Genomic DNA, 21,796 nt, shown 5'->3' with positions numbered 1-21,796 from the left:
AAGGGTATCAAGTTCTACATTGGGATCCCTGCAAGGAGGCTGCCTCTCCCTCTGCCTGTGCCTCTGCCTCTCTCCCGGTGTCTCTCATGAATAAATAAATAAAATCTTTAAAAAAAAAAAAAAAAGAACGAAATTTTCCCATTGCAACAACATGGATGGAACGAAAGGGTATTATGCTAAGCAAAATAAGTTGGTCGGAGAGAGACACATACCATATGATTTCCCTCATATGTGAAACAAAATAGATGAGTGTAGGGGAAGGGAAAGAAAAATAAGATGAAAACTGAGAGGGAGGCAAACCATAAGAGATGCTGAACTCTAGAAAACAGAGTTTCTGGAAGAGAGAGGGGTGCGGGGAAGAGATAATTGGGTGGCGGGCATTAAGGAGGGCACTTGATGTAATGAGCACTGGGTGTTATATGCAACTGATGAATCACTAAATTCTACCTCTGAAATTAATAATACAGTATATGTTAACTGAACTCTATTTAAACAAAAATTTTTTAAAAGGCCTTGAAATAGCTTATGAAGAAAATGTATGTTAGATAAGTTTTCATTTACATATGAGTTCTAGTACTGTTGGTCATGAATTCAACGTTAATAAACCAACAATAAACCATAAATGTCTTTAAACAGTAATACATATGAAACAAGGTTATGCATCGATCAGTTGATGAAAATGTGACCAGTGGCTTACAGGAACTTAATCCTGTATTTCTTCTAGGACCTATGCTTCAATGTTCACTAATTCAGTGTTTGTTGCCACCTTATAGAACACAACTACCATGAGTAACAAGAATCAATTGTAGTAGGACTTAGTGACTAGACTTAGTTCTAAGAAGGTAGATGGAGGGTTAATGGTAAAGTAGAAATGAGAACCAAATTATGTTCCCTGGGTTTTCTGGTCTTATAGTTGCAGTGGCCAATTTAAAACTAACATGTATGGCTTTACATGTATCAGAATACTTCTTAATGTTTACTGATGTTTCTTTCAACTATCGTTGGAAATGAAGTCATTTTTAAAATGATGAACATATTGCTAGTCAACAAATCTCACTATTTTATGTAATGCCAATATTAATATGTCCACATCATCAATTCAGGATTAATAAAAACAAAATTTGGGGGCTTTGCTCCATATTGCTACTAACTACCAAGCCAAGTGCCTAAACTGCCTGGAAATTCAAGAATGCAACACGCTTTAACAGCCACTAAAATTACAGTGCTCTTCTAATCTGAGGGAATTTTCTATAAATCAGGAAACCAATACTTCAATTTTTAGCCCATTCAAATCCATACCACAGAGAAAAGTACTTTATAAACCTGCTACAACTACCACTTAGACCAGAATCATGAGCTCAACTACATAGTTTGCTCTTTTCATTTTTGCCTTATCTTTTCAACAATAAAAGATGACAGAAGGTATTCAATAACTGCAACTATTCCATTTCTCTTCTCTCTGTCACAGCAAAGTTTTGCTACCTCTTTTAATTTCTCCACCTTCTGTCTTCAATCCAACTATGCCTTCACTCCCCACACTTTACCGAAAACTCTCTCTAAGGATACCAATGACTTCTAGTTGCTAAATCCAATGGTCAAGTCTCAGTTGTTCATTGTACTCAACCTACCTGCAGTATATGATGCAGTCAATTATGTTCCTTCCTCCTGGAACACTTTATTCGCTGAGCTTCTAGAAAATCTCTCTTGGGTTTGCTCCTAACCATCTGGCTACTCCTCAGTTTCTTTGCTGGCGCTCTTCTTCTCCTGAGCTCAGTGCTTGGACATCTTCTCTGGCTTTACTCAGTCCCTTGATGCTCACTTCAGGTATCTTAGATTAAATACCATGTATGTATGTTACACCTGCAGCCTAACCTGTCCCCTAAATCTACTAGTTTAGAAAAAGTCAGATAAAAGTTGCCTGACTTAAGGACTTCTCAGAACCTTATGTGCATTATAAATATCTAAGAGGAGACTATGTACACGTTACGTCTTACACTTATTTAGAACAGAATCCTTTCCTCATCTTGTGATGCATCTTGTGAGACATACAATTAACTAAGCCACTAAATATAGCATACTAAGACATCTTTCAAGTAGTTCCAATTTCTCACAGCATGAATTAATTATATAAAAATGGGCAAACTTTCCTTTTGATTTAACAGAGGTAATAACTGAGTTTGAATTTTTCAAGGCAGCTCACTGCATTAAAAGTGAGTTTGCCTCAAAGTTTTCCTTTGAGACAAACATTTCCAGAGACAAATGTCTCTTGTTTCATTCACCTGTATTAGTTATATACTCAAAATATATTTACAACTTCAGCCTTCAAATAAAAATAATATATAATATATGCTATTGTTAATCTTTCTTTCCCCAGACTAAACATTCCTAGCTCCTTCAACTGTTCTTCACAGAACATGATTTCCATACATCTCATTATCCAATCATCTTCCTCATCAAATAAGACCTAAATAATTCCTGAAATCTAGTTGACCGACAAAATAATCTATTTATCTGAAAAATAAAAAACACAATAGACTTATTATTATAACTTGTATTAATTGGGACATGATCACTTGGCCACGCAGTTTAAGAATATATTCACACTTTTTTATTCTTAGTAGCCATGACATTGCTTAATTCAAAAATCCTTTCTGAAAATAAAGGTATATTACACACATCCACACATATACACACTCATACATATACATTTATTTATATCCACTAAGATCACCTAAAAGAAATGATTTCTTGGTAGCAATAAGCAACAGATCTGTAAATACCATTCTACAGTAAAAAAAACAAAACAAAACAAAACAAAAAAACAACAACAAAAAACAAGGCTCCTTAGAGCAATGTTTGATTCCAGTTGGCACAAAGACAGTACGAAATTATTCTGGAACATCTCGTGGGATGAGAAAGTAAGAAGGTGCTCAAAGAATGACAGGGACGTTGTTAAAAGTTAAAATAAGGATCAATGAGTCTATACCGATATGAATGAATGAATGAATGAATGAGTAAGAGAGGGAAGCTTTTCTTTATAGCAGGAAGCCAGCTAACACAGAAGAAATTAGAGAATTAGAAAAAAAGTCACCATTTGGCAATAATCTTTTTTTCCCAGTTTTACTGAGATATAACTGATACATAACACTACATAAGTTTAAGTTGTACAACATGATTTGATATATGTATATACTGTGAAATGATTACCACAATAAATTTGGTTAACATCTATCACCTCAATTACAAATTTTTTTCATTGTGATGAGAACTTCTTTCTTGGTAGGTTCTATATCCAACGTGGCACTTGAACTCATAACCCCTAGATCAAGAGTCATTGCATTCTTTACTGACTGAGCCACCCCTGTGGGGAGCATGATGTGGGACTTGATCCCAGGACCCTGGGATCATGACCTGAGCTGAAGGCAGACGCTCAACCATTGAGCCACCCAGGCCCCTGTGATGAGAACTTTTAAGCAACCATATTAATAAGTGATTCATGCAAGAAACATCAATAAACATTAAAGCTACTGGGCAAGTTTGAGAGTAATAGGATATTTACATGATCAAAGTATCTCTCCACAGATACTAATTAGCTACAAAGAGTGACTTTACCTTGGAGAAACCTGGCAGATATCACCTTAACTCAATGATCAGTTATCACCACCAGAAATAAGAGAAATTGCAGCATTTGCTTACTGATAATAATGCACTGTGAAAAACACATTTTATCTTCAGTATTCCTGCCCAAAGTATATAACCTGAATCCAATCTTGGAAGAAAAATTAACCAAACTAAAATGAAAGACATGCAACAAAACAGTATCTCAACAGTTTTTCTAAAAAAGTCACTATCAGTAAATACAAATAAAGGCTTAAGAAATATTCCAGCTTAACAGAAACTACAGAGACATGACAACTAAATGCAGCAGGTAATCCTGAGTTTTCTTTTGCTACATGGATAGTATTGTGACAATTGGCAAAACGTGAATAAAATCAGCAGATTAAATAACAGTATTGTATCCAAGTTAATTTCCTGGTTTTTGATCACTAGTCTTTGCTTATGTTTGTGAATCATCTTTTTAGGAAATAAAACTGACATGTGTAGAGGTAAGGAAATATCATGACTCAATTGAGTCAGATAAAAAAATATATCTGTACATATAGATAAAAGTAAGGATAAAGGAAATGTAGGAAAATGTTAATATATAGTTAATCTTGGTGAAGGATACACAGAAATTCTCTACACTATTCTTTTTAAAATTATTTTATTTATTTTAGAGAAGGATAGAGAGAAAGCATAAACAGGGGGAGGCGCGGAGGGAGAGGGAGAGAGAGAATCCCAAGCAGACTCCTTGCTGAGCACAGGGCATGATGTAGGGCTTACTCCCAGGACTCCAAGATCATGAACTGAGCCTAAATCAAGAGCTGGATGCTCAACCAACTGAGCCACCTAGGCAACTCTTATACTATTCTTATATAACTTTTCCTGAAAGTCTGAAACTATGTCAAAATAAAAAAGCTATAATAAGTTTTAATTCAGCTTTAAAACACCTTTTACACGCTAATTTTCTATACACAATCAATATACATAAAGCCTTCCTCTTATAATTTAAGCTTATTTTCTCATCTAGTGTGGTTTCAGTGACGGAAAAGAACAGGATAAGCAGAAGAAAACTATCCCTATATCCTGATTTTACAAACTTACAAATCTATCTCCATCAAAAGAAAAAGGTCATTTCAGTTGCCTATGATCAATGAGGAGACAGATTTTTAGATATACTCTTCTAATACCTTAAAAACCATTTCCTCCACAGAGATTTTTAACAGTGTTTAACACCCATTACTTCAAAGGTTAAGTTAAATTGACTACTCAAAATATAAAAGATAACTCTGGATCACAGCAGCATTTTTAGTCATTGTTGCAAATATTTTCCAATGATGATAAAAACGGAATGATTACACCCTTGGAGAAGTAAACACTTCTCATTAATTTCCCATGGTAATAATCTAGTCATGTTTTTCACAATCACACAATTTTTCTCATGAGAACTAGGTTTATAAAAGAAGAAAATGCAATTAGTTGCTCATCTTTTAACTCATACATTCCTACACTTGTTTTAAATGAAATAGGAATGCTGAGGAAGATAAACATAGACAAATTCATCTAGTCAAAACATATGGTATACTTTAGTTCTGGGTATGCAAAGCTAATACATTCTGAAATCATGGGACTTAATTAAAACAATAAAAAATGGTATTTTATGTACTTCCCATTAAAATTTTGACTTTAAAATTTAATATACAGGGCTTCAACCTTTTTTAACTAAAGATTTTATTTATTCGTGAAAGACACAGAGAAGCAGAGAGACATAGGCAGAGGGAAAACTAGGCTCCCCACAGGGAGCCCAATGCAGGACTCAATCAGGGGGCCCCAGGATCACAACCTGTGCCAAAGGCAGACACTCAACCACTGAGCCACACAGGTGCCCCAGGGCTTCCACTTCTAAAGATGATGGAGTATCAGGGACAGGATTAATCTTAAATACTAAAAACACAGACATGATAGTGAAAAGTTTTCAGACTTTGGGCAACAGATGGCACAATCTCTAAAGAGGCAACAAAAGCAAGCCATATGATTCCCCAAGTGTAGAGTTTCCAGGATGCAGTACTAAGATGGGAAAATCAGATCCAGACAGACTCCTCAAATTGAGAAGACAGATAAGAGGGAACACCAAGGCAGCTACAGTTCCCAGAGCAAAGTACCAGAGAAGAAAAGGCAGCACAAAGAAAGCTCTGGAGTTCTGCAGAACATTCCCCCTGAGTCTCCTGAATACATACATGTGATCAGCACATGTACGTGGGGAAACTATCTGAAACCAGGGACAGAACCACCAGAAAGGAGCAAGAAGAACAATTACCAAAGTTCACCTAGGGATGATAAGAGTTCACAGAGTGAAGAAATCCTGTAACAATAGGCACCAGAATATTCAGAAGGATATTAGGTCTGTACTAGAAACAAATTAACCTTGTACTAAAGGTAAAGGATGCTCAGGTTTCAACTAACAAAACTTAAAAATTTTGTTTGGAAAATTAAAGTGTTTCTAAGTAACTTAAACTATTTCTAAGTAACTTAACTGTGTTCCAAAAGAAAGCTCAAAATATTAAAAATAATGCAAAGGAAAGGTAGCTTCAAACAACAAAATTTACAGTGTCTGACATCCAAACAAAAATTAGCAAGCATGCAAAGAAATAGGAAAATACAATCCATCGTAACTGAAAAATCAGTTCTAAAAATGGACCCAGAAATGATAAAAGTGATAGGATAAGTAAGGAAAGACATTAAAACATTATATTCCTTTGCATTAAATATAAATGGTCTAAATATGTGTGTGTATATATATGTGTATATACATGTATATACATATGTATATAATATTATTCAGCCTTAAAGGAAATCTTGTCATAAACTACAACATGGATATATCTTGAGGACATTACACTAAGTAAAATAAGCTAGTCACAAAAAGACAAATACTGTATGATTCCATTTATATAAGGTACCTACTATAGTCAAATTCATAGAGACAAAAAGTAGAAAGGTAGTTACCTGGGTCTGCAGAAAAGAGAAAAGAGATGTTTCAGATTGGTAAAATGAAAAAGTTCATAGAGTTGTTTCACAACAATGTGAATATACTTACTACTCTCCAACTGGTTAAAAAAAAGGGTGAAAATGGTTAAGATGGCAAATCTTAGGTTATGTATTTTTAACCGTGATTAAAAAAAAAAAAAAAACATCTATTATAGACTCCATATATTTAAGAAAGTAAAAGAAGAAAGCATGAGCACTGTTAAGGAGAGACATTGAAGATATAAAAAGGTTCAAATTGAACTTCTACAGATGAAAATACAGTGTCTAACAAGAAACATACAATGGATAAGATTAACAGAATATCAGAAATCAGTACAAGAAAATGTTAGGAATTTTGAAGAGATTAGCAATAGATATTATTCAAATTGAAACAAAGAGAGGAAAAAAGAAAAAACAAAATGAAAAAAATCCAGTATTAGTTAGGGTGTGGAACAATATCAATTGGTTAACATATGTGTAACTAGGGTACAATAAAGAGAGAGTGAAGGAAAAGAGAAAACCTATTTGAGAAAATAATGGCCAAAATATTCTAAATTTGGTGACAATGATAAATCCACAAACCCAGGAAGCTCAACTAACACCAAGCATAAGAAACATAAAATTACACCAAAGCACATCACAATAAAAGATTTATCACAATAAATTTAAACCAGTGGTAAAGAGATCATTCTAAAAGTAGCCAGAGAGGGCAGCCTGGGTGGCTCAGTGGTTTAGCACTGCCTTCAGCCAAGGGCCTGATTCTGGAGACCCAGAATCAAGTCCCACGTCAGGATCCCTTGCATGAAGTCTGCTTTTCCCTCTGCCTGTGTCTCTCTCTCTCTCTCCCATGAATAAATAAACAAAAATCTTAAAAAAAAAAAAAAAAGTAGCCAGAGGGAAAAAAAAAGACAGTTTCAGTATAAAGAAATAAAGAAAATAGTAGATTTCATGTCAGAAAAATACAAATGAGAAGATAGTGGGGCATCATTAAAGTCATATCTTCAAAGTCCTGAAAGAAAGAAACTGTCCAACTAGAATTTTATAGCTAGCAAAAATGTATTTGAAAACCGAAATACCAAAAAAAGGTTTTTTTCAGACATATAAAAGCTGGAAGAATTCATCAGCAGTAATTCAGCTTATAATAAATGGTAAAGGAAATCATTCAGGCAGAAGGAAAGTGATACTAGATGGAAAAGGAATTTCAAAGGAATGAAGAGCCTTGAAAATGGGACAAATATGGGTAAATATAAGAGCCTTTCTCCTATTATTCTTAAATCCACTTAAGAGAATTGACCATTTAAAGCCAAAAAACTAAAAATATATTGTGGGATTTAAACACATGTAGAACTAAAATGTATGACAACAATACAAGAATAAGAAAGAGACATGGAACTGTAGTGTAATAAGGTTGTTATATAATATGTGAAGTGATATTTTACCCAAAATTAGACTGTGATAGGTTAAAGATGGAGAGTCATAAAAAAACAAATAATACAAAGTAGAAGGCAAAGAGCAAAAATAAAAAAAAAAACAGATTGAACAAAAAAAAAAGACACAAATAGCAAAATAATAGAGTTAAACCCAACAATATCAATAATCATATTAAATATAAATGGTCTAAATTAAAAGCAAAGATAAGGAGACTTGATAAAAAAAACACACACACACACAAAGATGGAACTATATGCTATCTACCAGGAATCTACTTCAAATACAAACACACAAATAGATAAAAGCAAAAGGATGGAAAAGGATGCACCATGCTAATACCAATCAAAAGAAAGCTGGAGAGGCAATACTGACAAAGTAGATTGTAAAGCAAAAGCATATTACCAGAAATAAACAGACCCATTTCCCAATGATAAAGGGATCCAATTCATCAAGAAATCACAACAATCCTAAATATGCATGAATTTAGTAACATAAATTCAAAATATATGAAGGGAAACTGATGAAAGTATAAGCAGAAGTTGACAAATCCACAAGTATAATCAGAGATTTCAATACCCTTCTCTCAAAAACTGCTAGAACAAGTAGACAGACATAAAATCAGTAAGGATAGAGAAGACTTGAGCGATTCTATCAATCAACTTGATCTGACATTTATAGCTCACTCCACCCAACTTTCTTTTCAAGTGCACATGAATCATTTACCAAGGCAGACCATATTCTTGGCCATAAAATAAGTCTCAATAAAATTAAAATGATTCAAATCTTACCATGTACATTCTCTTGAGTATAGTGAAATTAAATCAGAAATCAATACCTGAAAAATCCCACATGCATACTCATTTATAACCAATGGAATCAAAGAAGAAATAAGAAAGTCAGCAAGGATTTCTGAACTGAATAAAAATGAAAATACACCATAGCAAAGTTCATAGGATGCAGCCAAAGCACTATTTAGAAGGAAATTTTACAGCATTAAACATTTATATCAGAAGCAAATAAATTAATGAGCTAAGTTTTTAAGATTCAAGCAAATAAAATGCAAAGTGCACAAGCAGAAAGGAAATAATAAAGAATAGAAATCAATGAAATTGAGAACAAAAAAATCAGTGAAGAAAACCAAGAGCTGCTCCTCTGAGTATCAATAAAACAGAACCTCTAACCAAACTGAAAAGGGAAAAATGAAAAAAATACACAAATTAACAGCGGGAATGAGAGAAAGGACACAGCTATAGATCTTTTTAAAATATTAAAAATATAATAAGAGAATATTACAAACAATTTTATGCCAATTTAACAATTTATATTAAACCGACAAACTCTTTGAAAGATAACCTATTGGGGCCCTTGGGTGGAATAGTCAGTTAAGCATCCAACTCTTGGGTTTCAACTCAAGTAATGATCCCATAGTCATGTGACTGAGCCCTGAGTCAGGCTCTGTGCTCAATGTGTCTGCTTAAGACTCTCTCCCCTCTCCCTCTGCTCCCCCCCATCCCATTCTCTCTTTCTCTCTCAAATAAATCTTTTTAAAAAAGATACAAACTATTAATGCTCATTCAAAAAACAAAGAAATAAACTAAATAGCCCTCTATTACTGAAATTAAAATAGTTGTTAAAACCTTTCCTGCATAGAAAACTCTTGTATAGGTATGTAAGTCATTCAGTATTATCTTAAGTTTAACATACAGGGAGGGATCTAATATTTATTAACTATCATCATGTGCTAGCATTAAGGATATAATTTTAATATGACTACATTAGCATCCAGCAGCATCATTCTGGAAGGAAGCTGTGTCAAGAACTGATTAATATGAGCTTAACTAAAACCAAGGAGGCTAATGATAATAATCTGGGGAAAAAATGATGAACGTCTGAAATAAGTCAATGGCAATGAGAGGTGGGAGTTGGGGCAGGGCATGGTTAGAAAATGGACAGCTAGTAAAGAGAGAGACCACATGTAGTGACTGACTTGACCTGAAAGGTACAGAAAGGATGCTTTATGATGCTTGCCTTGAACAGTAGAAGAACTACTCATTAGGATAGGGAACACAGAGAAGAAACAGATTTGGGAACAAGAAGATATGTTTAATTTTCAATACCTGATACATTTAGACATTCGGGACCCAAAAGCTATATTGTAGGCAATGGGATATAGGGAATCAATACTTAGCAAATACTTGTAGTTAAATTAACCTGCTCTACCTCCCAGGATTACTTGCAATTAAAGCCTTCTCTAGAACTATAAAATTAATGATTTTTATCTGTTAAAAGAATTTCAGAGATAAGAATGTGGCTAAGGGATATGAGAAAAGAAAGTCCCTTTCCATGTATATACTAAACTCACTCACAGTACAAGAGACCCAATTTCAGTATTCTTTTTATTGTCATTTAGAATAGTAAAATCTTATTTATTTACTCTATTTGGTTTAATGAGTCTGACCTACTTCCTGCAGAAAAAAACAGTGAGAATATGAAGCCCTCTCATCTTTTCCCTTGTTTTGTATGTGGTTGCAATGACTCAATTTTTTATTTAACTCTGCCTGCTGCCTGTATAACATCCTATTGCCTCCTTTTAAGATTTTATTTGTCATTTTCTGGCTCTCCTTACTCTATTTGGGAATTGTATTTTTTTTTAGAAAACACACTGTCGGGGGCACCTGGGTGGCTCAGTCAAGGCTCCAACTCTTGATTTCAGCTCAGGTCACCATCTTAGGGTTGTGAAACCAAGCCCTGTGCCTGGCTCCACACCCAGCATAGAGCCTGCTTAAGATTCTCTCTCTACCTCCCTCTCCCTGCACCACCCCCCACCTCTCTAAATAAATAAAATAAAAAACACACCTGTTCAACTTAATCAAATAACAGCAACAACCATTTTTTGAACATGTCTTAGAAACCAGGCAATGTGCCAAGTGCTTTCCATACATTAGCTCACTGAATTTTCAAAATCTTGCACAGTAAGTATCTCCATTTTATGATCAAACAAAACTGAACCTCAGAAAGATTACATAAGCCCAAAGTCATACAAGATGGACTGTAGAATTGAGACTTGAATCTAGGTCTGTAGAACACCAAAACTTGTGCCGCATAACTTTCATAAATTTTTTACTATCTGTAGCAGACCTTTTACTGAATGTTTTACAAAGGTGCTTTCATTCATGCAACAAATATGACTGCCTACTACGTATCTTCAAAATTTCTGTAGAATCACTTTTAACAGCCCTTTTCCCCTACTGTTTCTAAAACTGGAAAGCTGCATACAGTGCACATTTTCCCCCCTTTACTTCCTCTCATTAAATGTCAAATTCAATCATGTTATGATTATTATCAGGTAGTGGGTTCAGCCACAGCCATTTCCTGCCCAGTTCCTGTTCACTACTCAGAACGAAGTCCAGCATATTTTCTTTCCTAGTGCTCTGAAACTACCTGTTCTAAGAAGCAGTTTTTGTGAAGTGAAATCTGATCTCTGTATTTTGTGTCATTTTAGCGATTTGTATGAGACTAACAAGTTGGAATAAAAATGCAGCTTTCCTAAATGGCATGTAAGATTTTCAACTTAGCCAAATAATTCTGGTCATGAAGTGATCTACATTTGTAAATCCAATGACAGTATTTATGGTTCTGTGCTAACCTGAAGGGAAGACATACACATGGGACTTTTTCTCAGATTTTTAAAGAACAGCCCCAATTTAAAACATTCTGTCCCACTGTTATGTCTCAAATTTAGATTCAGAAAAGACAGTCAACATATATATATACAAAGTGTAGTTTGCAATATTGGCCCTGTGTGGCTACATACTAGGTACAGGGGTTAAGGAAAGTCAAGTCACTTCAAGATTCTTCTTTTATAAATAATCCCAAAATATATTCCACAAATTAAGTGCAAATGCCTCTAGTGGTATAAATCTTCCTTTACAGCTTAGAATGAAATACTGCAATGAAATGATGAAACTGCTTAGCTGGACACATTTGGAAAAGAAGTTTTAACTGACACTGGGGAAAATTAAAAGGTATTAAAAGGTAAATATTAAACAAAAACGTAACACTGCACAAAACTGTTGAGAATTTCCTATAATTTTAATACCTAAATATGCAATTTCCAACTGCCAAAACCCAGTAGTGGTCACCTTGATGAGCCACATTTATATACAATTACCACTTAAATTTTGACCTTCGCAAATACTTTTTACACAAAGCTACAATTACTTGCTACTCCCTCAACAATCCGTATTCCAGGTCTGTGACCCTGCATCCTGTTCTACCCGAGTGAGATGCCTTCCTTCCCCAACAATGAAAACTACTACTTACCCTTTAGGGCTCCAGTGATAGCTCCTGCTACACCTCCAACCCCTTCTCCACTGTCTCTGAGTATTATTCAGTCTTCTTCATTCAGGGCTTACCAGTGTGCCAGGACTTTACATATTCTATTTAATGCTTAATACTTCCCTCTGAAGCAACATCCTCTCCATTTAATGGATAGATAAGAAAACTGAAGCTGAAAAAGGTTTACTATCATGTTAAAGGGAACAAAGCCAAACAGGAATTCAAACGCCGGTGTGTCTAAACTTCAACCAAATTCTCTTGCATTAAATTACAGACTCTATGGCACTCTCTTACAGTATATGTTGTGTTATATTATCCTTATTTGTTTATTTCTCTCCCTTACTAAAGACAAGAAAGGTGACACCATCCTTACGCCCCCAGCAATACTCAACAGTGTCTATATACAGTGACTCAAAGTGTTACTGAATATGTATAATATCCTCATTCTGTTTATGATTTTGCAGCATTATTTTCCATTGATTAGTCTCCTTGCACCCAGTCTCTAAGAAGCCCTGTGGTGGTAAAGCATCCTGGCTGAGAATGGAGGCTTTGTAATCAGATTGCCTCGCTTTGAATCCCACCTCCACCAATTATGAGCTGAGAAGTCTTGAACAAATGAGTTAAGCTAGGCTTTGGTTAACTCATCTATAAAACAGAACCGTAATCACAGTTCATATCTCACAGCTTTATAAAGATTAAACAAGATGGGATGGAAGCAATCCAAATAATTTTTCGACCCCCATTTTTTCTACATGCCCTTCTAAATTTTCTTTGGCTTAGTCTAGTGTAGCCTTTTTAATTACAAATTCCTTGCAATTTTGTATTAAATGGGCTAGCGTAAAAACTGTTTGAGCCAAAAAAATAAAATAAAATCGCTCAGGCCAGGATGCCTGGCTGGCTCAGTCACCAGAGCATGTGATCCTTGATCTCCGGGTTGCTGAGTTCAAGCCCCACGTTGGGTGTAGAGCTTACTTAAAATAAATAGATACATATTTTAAAAAATAATAATCAAGTAAAAATTGCTCAGGCTAGCTACCTGATTTTTAGGGCCAACCGTCCATTGCCAGTTGGGACTCAAAGTCTACTCTGGGAGGTTTAACTATACAAGAATGCACCCACTATACGTCATACTTTTTTCTCTTACTACATTTTCATTCCGTATCAGAAAGTGGTTAAAAAAAAAAAATTAGAAAAGACACTTCCTACCTTACTAGGACCAAACTTAACAGTATTTGATGCATGCACACAACTAACCTGTGTGGGAGGCAGGCTATTTTCCCAGCAAGAAATTTTCCTGGAACCACCCTGGGTCTGGTGTCAGCGGCGCGGCTCATTCTCCCCAGACCTCTGGATTCCTTCCCTCTGGAACTACAGCTGGCCGGGGGCACCCCCTGCCTTCTCCTAAACTTAGCAATGTCCACTCCAAGAAGTTAGGATTTCAAATTGTTCTGCTATTTTACAGCACTTTAGGCTAAAGCGCATAGTTTCCAAATTCTCAGAATTCCCCCTTCCAACTTTAAAAATGTTATGAGAAAATCCAGTTTGGGAGGAAACAATTAAGAAACATGAACTCTACAAATAAGAGCAAATACTATGACTAAACGCAAAGTCTCGGGGATGTGCGGGGGGGGGGGGGGGTGTGGAGAAACAAAGAAAAATCCTAAAGCCAACCAAAAACTGTAAAATCAAAGCATCCAATTAACAACAACAACAAAAACCTCAAGGTAAGCAGGAGACACCATAAACAGAGGCAGCAAGTGTGCATCACAAAATATGGAATAATTCACGAATCTGAACAGAGCTTGGTACGCCAATACTTGGATTAGGAGATGTTTCAGAGTCTGTACTGCCGGGGCGGTATAGGATGATATAAAGCAGTTCCCTTTTCTTTTTCTTCTTCTTTTTTTTTTTTTTTTGGTTAGGCTAAAAATAAAGAGTGATGGACCAGTGACAGAATGATCTCCGAAGTTAGAGAAGGAGGTGTTGAGTTTGGAAGTCGGGACTCGGGGAGCCACACCAGAACTGGCTCGTCCGCAGCGGCCGGCCGGGGACAAGGCGGGTCCCGCGGGCGGCGGGCGGCGGGCGGCGGGCGGCGGGCTGGTCCCGGCCCGGGAGGCTGGCGGCACCGGCGCCGCAGTCCGCGCGCGTCGCACAGCGCGGCCGAGCCCTGCGTGGTCCCCCGAGCGCCGCGGCTCGGCCCCCCGCCCCCAGCCCCGCGCCCGCCGCGCCCCCAGCCCCGCGCAGGGGGAGGGAGCCCAGGAGGGGGCGGCGCGGGGCGCGGGGGGCTTCGGCCCGACCCCCCCGAGGCTCGAGGACGGCGCGCGCCGGAGCCGGGAGGCTGAGCCGCTGCAGCGGTCCGAGGATGGGAGGCGACCGCGGCGGAGCCCGCGCGCAGGTGCCAGCGGCCGCCCGGGGAGTCGCCGGCGGCGGAGGGCGACGCGCCGGCCCCGCGGCCCCGCGGCCCCGCAGCCTCGCAGCCCCCGCCTGCGTCCCGCCCGCCGCTGCCCCCTCGTCCCGCTGCCGCCCCGGGGTCTGTCAGAAGCCAGCGACCGGCCACGGCCCGCCCGGGCGCGGAGGCGATGCCGGCTCTTACCGGAGGAGCGGGCGCCGCGCCGCTAGGAGGCGGCTGGGGAGCGCGCGGGAGGCTCCGAGGCGAGCGCCGCCGCCGCTGCGGGAGCCGGAGCGGTCGAGACGAGGCTGCCGGCGGGCGCGCTCCTCCACGGCCGCCGCCCCACCCCCTCTCCCGCGGGGTTTGCGCCGGAGCCCGCAGTCTCGGCGCGCGGGCGGGGCGGGCGAGAGGGGCGGGGCGCCCGTGGGGGCGGGGCCGGCGGCCTGATTGGCGTGGGGGCGGCCAATGGGGCCACGGGCCCTCCGGGCGGCGTTGAGACCGACGGGGCTCCTAGCCCGTGGCGGTAGGGGGGCGGGCCTAGTGCCGCCTTTTACAGCCGCCTTTTTGACAAACCCGAACCTCAGGAAAGGTCGGTTGGTTCGCAGTGTGGCCAAACGGCCCAATTAGCACGAGGCGAAGGGCCTCTGAACCCGGATTGGCACCGTCTCTGCCTATAGGGAGAGGGGGCGGGCCCGGGGGCGCTGAGGCCCCGCCCCGGATGTGGGCGTGGCCCGAGCTGGAGCCCGGAGCCGCCGCCGCGCTGCCCCGGCGAGGCGGAACTGAGATCTCTCTCTCTTGGTTATCATGTGACGGGCTCTGGATTTAATGGAGGAGAAAGGGTGGAAAAGGCCGAGGATCCAAACTGGCGAGCTTTCTGGTCTCCGCGGCCCTCCCCGCTCTCCGGCCGGCGGCGCTGCCAGGTGAGTCCGGGCGCCCCGGGCCGGCTGCGTCGCGAGTGCGCTGCCCCGGCGCCCCGGCCCCGGCCCCGCGGTGCTCCGGGCCCCGCCGCGCCCCCGCCGGCACCTGCTGGGCGCCGGGCTGCCGCGGGCAGGAAACCGCGCAGCTCCCACAGCTCCGGGGCCCGGGCGGGGGCGAGCGCAGTGGGGGACACAGACCCCAAGGCCCTATCGGGTGTGAGCAGCACCCTCCTCGGAAGGAAGGTGAACTTGGCCAAGGCTGTCGCAGCGGGGCCCGCCCGAAAGCGACTCCTTGTTCAGAGGAGTTGGGTTGCGGGCTCATGAGCAGAACTGTCCCTGGCCTTTGGGACGAGGGGCGTTTATTTGGGAGAGCACCGGCCCTAGCGAGAGAAGCAGTGGACATGGCGTGGCGAGCACCGTGGGCAAGGTAATGAGCGCACACGCAGGTGATAGATGCTGGCCCTCTGGGCACAGCCCTTCTGATTTCCAGTTTGAGACGGTGCAGAAGATTTTGGCAGTGAGGAGGCATATGAACTAAACGATCTTCCAGGCCGGAAGGAATCACCTCAAACAGGGCTTTAAAGCAGAGCAAATTTTTGTTTTGTTGGAGTATGCAGTACCCCCCCCCTCCCTCGAGAAAGAGCGATAGTAATAGTAGTAGGCAACAAATACAATTACTGCAATTAATGACGATTTGTGAATAAAGGAGTAAAATGGGTGGTGTAGCCCAGCATCCAGGCTTCTTCGGGCATCACTTAAATGTCAGTGTAGTAGTAGTGCTTCATACAGAAATTTGTTGCATCCCGCATTTTAAAACTTGAAGCCACAAGCCTGCGTGTCCTTCCATCTGCGACCTGTGTTTTTTTTTTTTGTTTGTTTGTTTGGTTTTTTTTTATGATAGTCACACAGAGAAAGAGAGGCAGAGACACAAGCAGAAGGAGAAGCAGGCTCCACGCACCGGGAGCCTGACGTGGGACTCGATCCCGGGTCTCCAGGATCGCGCCCTGGGCCAAAGGCAGGCGCTAAACCGCTGCACCATCCAGGGATCCCAGTACCTGTGTTGATTGAGTGCAGCAACTCTTTCTCTGACCAGTTGCTTACTCAATCCCATATGCGAAAAAAATAAACCCCGACTCATCCAGTTACTGATGGAAAAATTGTGCTTAAACAAGTGTATTATCATAGACTTTTTGAAGGTTCACAAAAATGGCCAGGTAGTTTGGAGATCGGGATGGAGTGAACTTGATTTACAACATGAAATCCGTTTGTAGTTAATAATCAGTACACACCCCTCATACCTCTTCTTCCAAATTCAGCCTCCTATTCCACCATGGCAGCCTTTGGTCAGGAAAGGAGAACTGGAGAAAATGCCTTCCTGGGAGCAAAAGCCTCCGCTTTTCATACTGCAGTATGAAGCATCCCGATCTGCCAGCTAAGTAAATGAATACTAGCAGATGGGCGTAAGGGGAAAAGGGGAGTTAGGAGGTCCCCAGGACGTCACTATTACAGCAAAACAGATACATGCTCTTGCCCCACTGTTGGAAGTAGTAGAGGTGTATCAAAAGATATATCAAAGTTAGTTTTAAAATATGATTAAACATGCTAATCTAGGGCATTTTATTCATCTAGCCTGTTTCTTTGCTTTTTCCTTGTTTCTCATATTCCTGCATTTGTAATCCTACCCCTCATGCTTTTGCTGTCCCACCACCTTCTGATCTTTTCCTCTTTTCATCAAATGTCCTCTCAATCTATCACTCTTTTGTGGCTTATTTCCCTCCATTTATAATCATATTCAGATTCTTCCTTTACTGAAAAATTTCTTATTGGCCCTTTCTCAATCTCATTCTTTGTCTTGTCCTTTATCTTCTCTTCTCCAAGTATTTCAGAGGAATAAAATGTTGTCAACTGTTTACATTTTGTTATCTTCTTTAACCCCTCACTCAACTGCATACAGTCTGGCTTCTGATTTCCATTCTACTTGCCCTTTTTCCAAGTGGTCACAAGGTTAATATAAAGTTTGAACAAGTATAGACAATACTGTCATCCTGTATGTGAAGACTAAATAAATGCTTATACTAAAGTTTTATAGATTAACGTGTTCCAATCAAAATCCCAAGTTTTTAAGAATTAGTGATTTTAGCGTGGGGGAAAAAAAAAGGAAAGGGCAAAATATTCTGGAGAAGAAATCCATGAGTAGGTGGGTTGTAGGCCTTCCAGATATTAGAGTACATCCTAGAACATATCTAATCACAGTCATATAGTACTAGTGCAAAACAGAAATATAGATCAATAAGACAGATCTATATCTTAGATAGATATGACAGATCTTATATTTTAGGGATATAAGAAATAGCTTCAGTTTGCCAGGCTGGCTCATTTGGTTGAGCATGTGACTCCTGATCTCAGATGCCTGAGTTCAAGCCCCACATTGGGTATACAAGTATACAAGTATACTTGTATACCCCCACAATTGTATAGAGCTTACTTGAGAAGGAGAAAGAGAAGGGAGAAAGAAAGGGAGAGAGAGAGAAAGAAAAAAGAAAGGGCTGTAATTATCGAATAATTTAGCATCAAATAACAAAATGTCAGAAGTTTAAATGGTCTTGATGATTGGATAGCGAGTAGTAAAAAAGTCAGGATCTATACCACAAACCAAAAAATAGTGAGTTATAAAAAGAAAAATTCAGACTAAGAAAATAGGTATTTGTAAGAATTTCAGTGAGTATAGTGAGCCTATACTTTAAAAAGTATAGGCTAAACTATGTGAAAATCCAATATTATCAATGTGTTCTATATTATTTAGCCCAGTGATCTCCTTAAAATCATAATTCTATTTAATATCTGAATTTTTGTTAACCGTTCCCTCTTTATTAAAACTCTCCTCCCTTGACCTAATACCACTTCCTCTTTTTTCAGTACTTTGATTTTGAATGCTTTTTCTTAGTACATGTTGAAATTAGGTGAAATTTTGGATGTACAGATGTACAAAAAAGAATATAAGAATATCCTTGAGGTACAGGAATAAAGTCATGAGTACCTGGACTTGAGTGACAGCAATAACAAGGACCAGACTATTCTTGAGACATTTTGAATAGACCTCATGCCCAGTTGATATACTACAAGTTTTATTGCATTTTGTCATGGGCTATAGGGAATGATGAATGTAACGTTGTCAACGGTGGCTACAAATTTTAATGGAATTTGAAAGGAAAAATAATAGAATGTTATCAAAAATAGGAAATCTGTGAGTGGGGAAGAGCCAGCTTTGTTCACCAGGAATGGAAGTGATTTTTTTTTTTTTTTCTGGTATCGAAACAATCCTGACTGTTTTTCCTTCTCTTAGGGTATATTTCCCTTTTTTCGACTCTGCAACAGCTTCTTTAAACTGTTTAAATGAGAATGTCCTTGGCTCAGAGAGTACTACTCACCTGGCTTTTCACATTACTCTTCTTGATCATGTTGGTGTTGAAACTGGATGAGAAGGCACCTTGGAACTGGTTCCTCATTTTTATTCCAGTCTGGATATTTGATACTATCCTTCTTGTCATGCTGATTGTGAAAATGGCTGGGCGATGTAAGTCTGGCTTTGACCCTCGACATGGATCACACAATATAAAAAAAAAAGCCTGGTACCTCATTGCAATGTTACTTAAATTAGCCTTCTGCCTTGCACTCTGTGCTAAACTGGAACAGTTTACTACCATGAATCTGTCCTATGTCTTCATTCCTTTATGGGCCTTACTGGCTGGGGCTTTGATAGAACTTGGATATAACGTCTTTTTTGTGAGAGACTGACTTCTAAGGACATCATCTCATTTTATTGCTGTTCAACAAGCTATCATTAAAGTGTTTGAATCTTTGCAAGCTTGAAGAATACCAGAGAACTGAGAAAAATAACCAAATGTAGTTTTATACTGCTTCCATAAAATAGTCTTTGTGAATCATGGACTTCTAGTCAATCCAAAGCTTAATTATTCAATATTTCAGTTATTAATATCCTTATTATCCCTATATAAATAAAGTTTGTTTTTTGACCTCACTTTTCTACTTGACTCTTAAATAATCTGTTGTACATATGTGGTCAATTTTTAAAGTCTTTAATCTACATTATTTGGATAGAAGTTTAATATATCATAGCCCCATTATGACCAAAGTAAATGGTCATTTGTGCTTGTAAATTACTAAGAAAAAGACCTAGTTAGTGAAATACTTAGTCGTGTCACTTCATGTTTACATTCACAAAGAATCTGAAAGTTTAACAGATTTTTATCTAAGCTAACGTGTCACTTTTTCCTTCTGTTTAAAACCCATGAATTAGATGGCATACTAAAACTGAGCAGAGGTTTGCCTCTTCTAAAGTGAGAGAGGGGCCTTTCATCCTGGTTGAATCAGGACCGATCCCCTTTATGCCTGTTGTCCTGGGCCTCAGGAAGTTAGTGCCCCTTTCACTCTTAGAAGTCCTGGTCTGAGAGTTTATAGGTGATCCTACCAAAGGCACTTAAACCATTCCAGGGAAGAATAGGTGACATCACTTGTAAGAATTCCAAACAGTCTTACGTGCGCATTATAACCCTAAAGCAGGTGATTGCTCCTGCCCTTACACACCACCCTCACTTTTAGCTTTGGGAAGAACCCAAAGTAGTATTTTGTTTGTTTTAAAAATATCTAACACACAAGAAAGTGATTCCTAGCTGCTAATACTTGAGAGGATTGCTTTGACTATAGCATTTTGGTCTAGTTCTCCTTTGTAAAGCACATAACATGACAACGTTTAAGCTACAACATCAGATTAATATGGTTTTAACTCCTTGTTTGAAACTACAGAGCTAAGCTAAATAAATAAAAAATGATCAGTTACAAGCGTTTTCCTCTCTTATAATTGGTATATATTCCTATTTTGAGCTTCTAAAAATAGGATGGAAAAGGACAGTTAATTTGGGGAACATAATGTTCCAGACTTGATCAGATATTCCTGTTCAACTGAGAGTTCCAAACTATTTGGTCTCTCTAATGATAGATTCAAAGTAGAAGAAAGCTTTCGTTTCTATGAGAAACCAGACAGGAGGATTTTGAAATTCAGCAGAAGTTGTATCTGTGCAAGTATTATCTAAGGATGCTCTCTCACAGGGAAAAGGAAAAGGACAGCATCACATGCAATTAGCTGGGTCAGGAGTCAGCAGAAATTTTCCATAAATGTCTATATAATAAATATTTTAAGCTTTCTATCTCAACAGCTCAAGTCAGCTCTGTGATGAGAAAGCAGCCATAAACCATGATTATGTTCCAATAAAATTTTATGGACAATGAAACTTAAATTTTGTAAAACTTCCACATATCACAAAGTAGTATTCTTTTGGCTTTTGTTACAGTTGCTTAAAACTATAAAAACTATTCTTGCCTCACAGCCACACAAAAAACAGACCTGTGAGCTAGGCCATAAAACAAGCAAAAGCAGAAATTCTGTATGAGATTTCTAAGAGAAAAGGTGGAACAGGTCTTCAATTAAGAGAGAAACCTGGGTAAGAATTGTATCTAAAAGGCAACACAATAACCAACCTGTTGATCCATGAGGGTCAGTTAATTTTAATAGTATCTGAAAGGTTCCCAGAAAGTAGAACATTTTCTTACCTAGTTTGGTAAATAAACTAAATAAACTAAATAGACTAAATAAATACCTTAAAGCAGCGCAAGCTACTGACATGCGCCTCCTTGATTCTGGCACCAAATCAAATGTGTGTTTTATCCCCATACCACCAAGGAATTCATTCAGTTCTGACACTACTTGGACATAGTATCTGATACCACAGGTGCAGGGTGCAATCCCAGAAGATACCTCCTCCCTCCAAACTTCAGACACCAGTTACAAATCCAGCTATAGATTGTTCTCATGACTCCCTTGATTAATTTGCCAGAGCAGCTCATAGAACTCAAAGAAACATTTTACTTATTAGATCACCAGTTTATTATAAAAGAATATAACTCAGGAACAGCAAGATGGAAGAAATGGTAAGGCAAGGTATGGGGAAGGGGCAAGGAGCTTCCATGGTCTCCTGGCATACCACTCTTCTTCCATCTCCTTGTGTTCACCACCCCA

General features: G+C 39.2%; 2 protein-coding genes across 9 annotated transcripts in view; one reads left to right on the top strand and one right to left on the bottom strand.

The window, feature by feature from the left end:
• The window catches only part of PHTF2 (putative homeodomain transcription factor 2), a 114,443-nt gene extending 99,322 nt beyond the window's left edge, over window positions 1–15,121 (bottom strand). For 6 of the 7 annotated variants that reach the window (XM_041722752.1, XM_041722755.1, XM_041722757.1 and 3 more), the window contains exon 1: window positions 14,990–15,121. The gene's annotated coding sequence lies outside the window, so the exon portion shown is untranslated. Of the gene's footprint in view, window positions 1–1,628; window positions 1,917–14,989 lie in introns of those variants that run through there. The other variant, XM_041722753.1, reaches the window with a different exon arrangement.
• Window positions 15,122–15,511: 390 nt separating this feature from the next.
• Window positions 15,512–19,741, top strand: TMEM60 (transmembrane protein 60). 2 transcript variants are annotated; one of them, XM_041774154.1, is made up of 3 exons: window positions 15,512–15,705; window positions 17,019–17,138; window positions 19,046–19,741. In XM_041774154.1, the coding sequence occupies exon 3, from the start codon at window positions 19,096–19,098 to the stop codon at window positions 19,495–19,497; it is 402 nt and encodes a 133-aa protein (XP_041630088.1). In that variant the 5' UTR covers window positions 15,512–15,705; window positions 17,019–17,138; window positions 19,046–19,095; the 3' UTR covers window positions 19,498–19,741. The 2 variants fall into 2 exon arrangements, with proteins under 2 accessions (XP_041630088.1, XP_041630087.1); XM_041774153.1 differs by lacking the exon at window positions 17,019–17,138 and having other exon boundaries at window positions 15,514–15,705.
• The last annotated feature ends 2,055 nt before the right edge of the window (window positions 19,742–21,796 follow it).

The sequence above is a fragment of the Vulpes lagopus genome, chromosome 11 (genome assembly GCF_018345385.1).
Source record: "Vulpes lagopus strain Blue_001 chromosome 11, ASM1834538v1, whole genome shotgun sequence".
Lineage (NCBI taxonomy): Eukaryota > Metazoa > Chordata > Mammalia > Carnivora > Canidae > Vulpes > Vulpes lagopus.
This window is presented reverse-complemented; position numbering and strand designations above follow the sequence as displayed.

Coding starts and splice junctions, on each gene's coding strand:
- TMEM60 (XM_041774154.1), top strand. CDS start 19,096: ATGAGAATGTCCTTGGCTCAGAGAGTACTACTCACCTGGCTTTTCACA.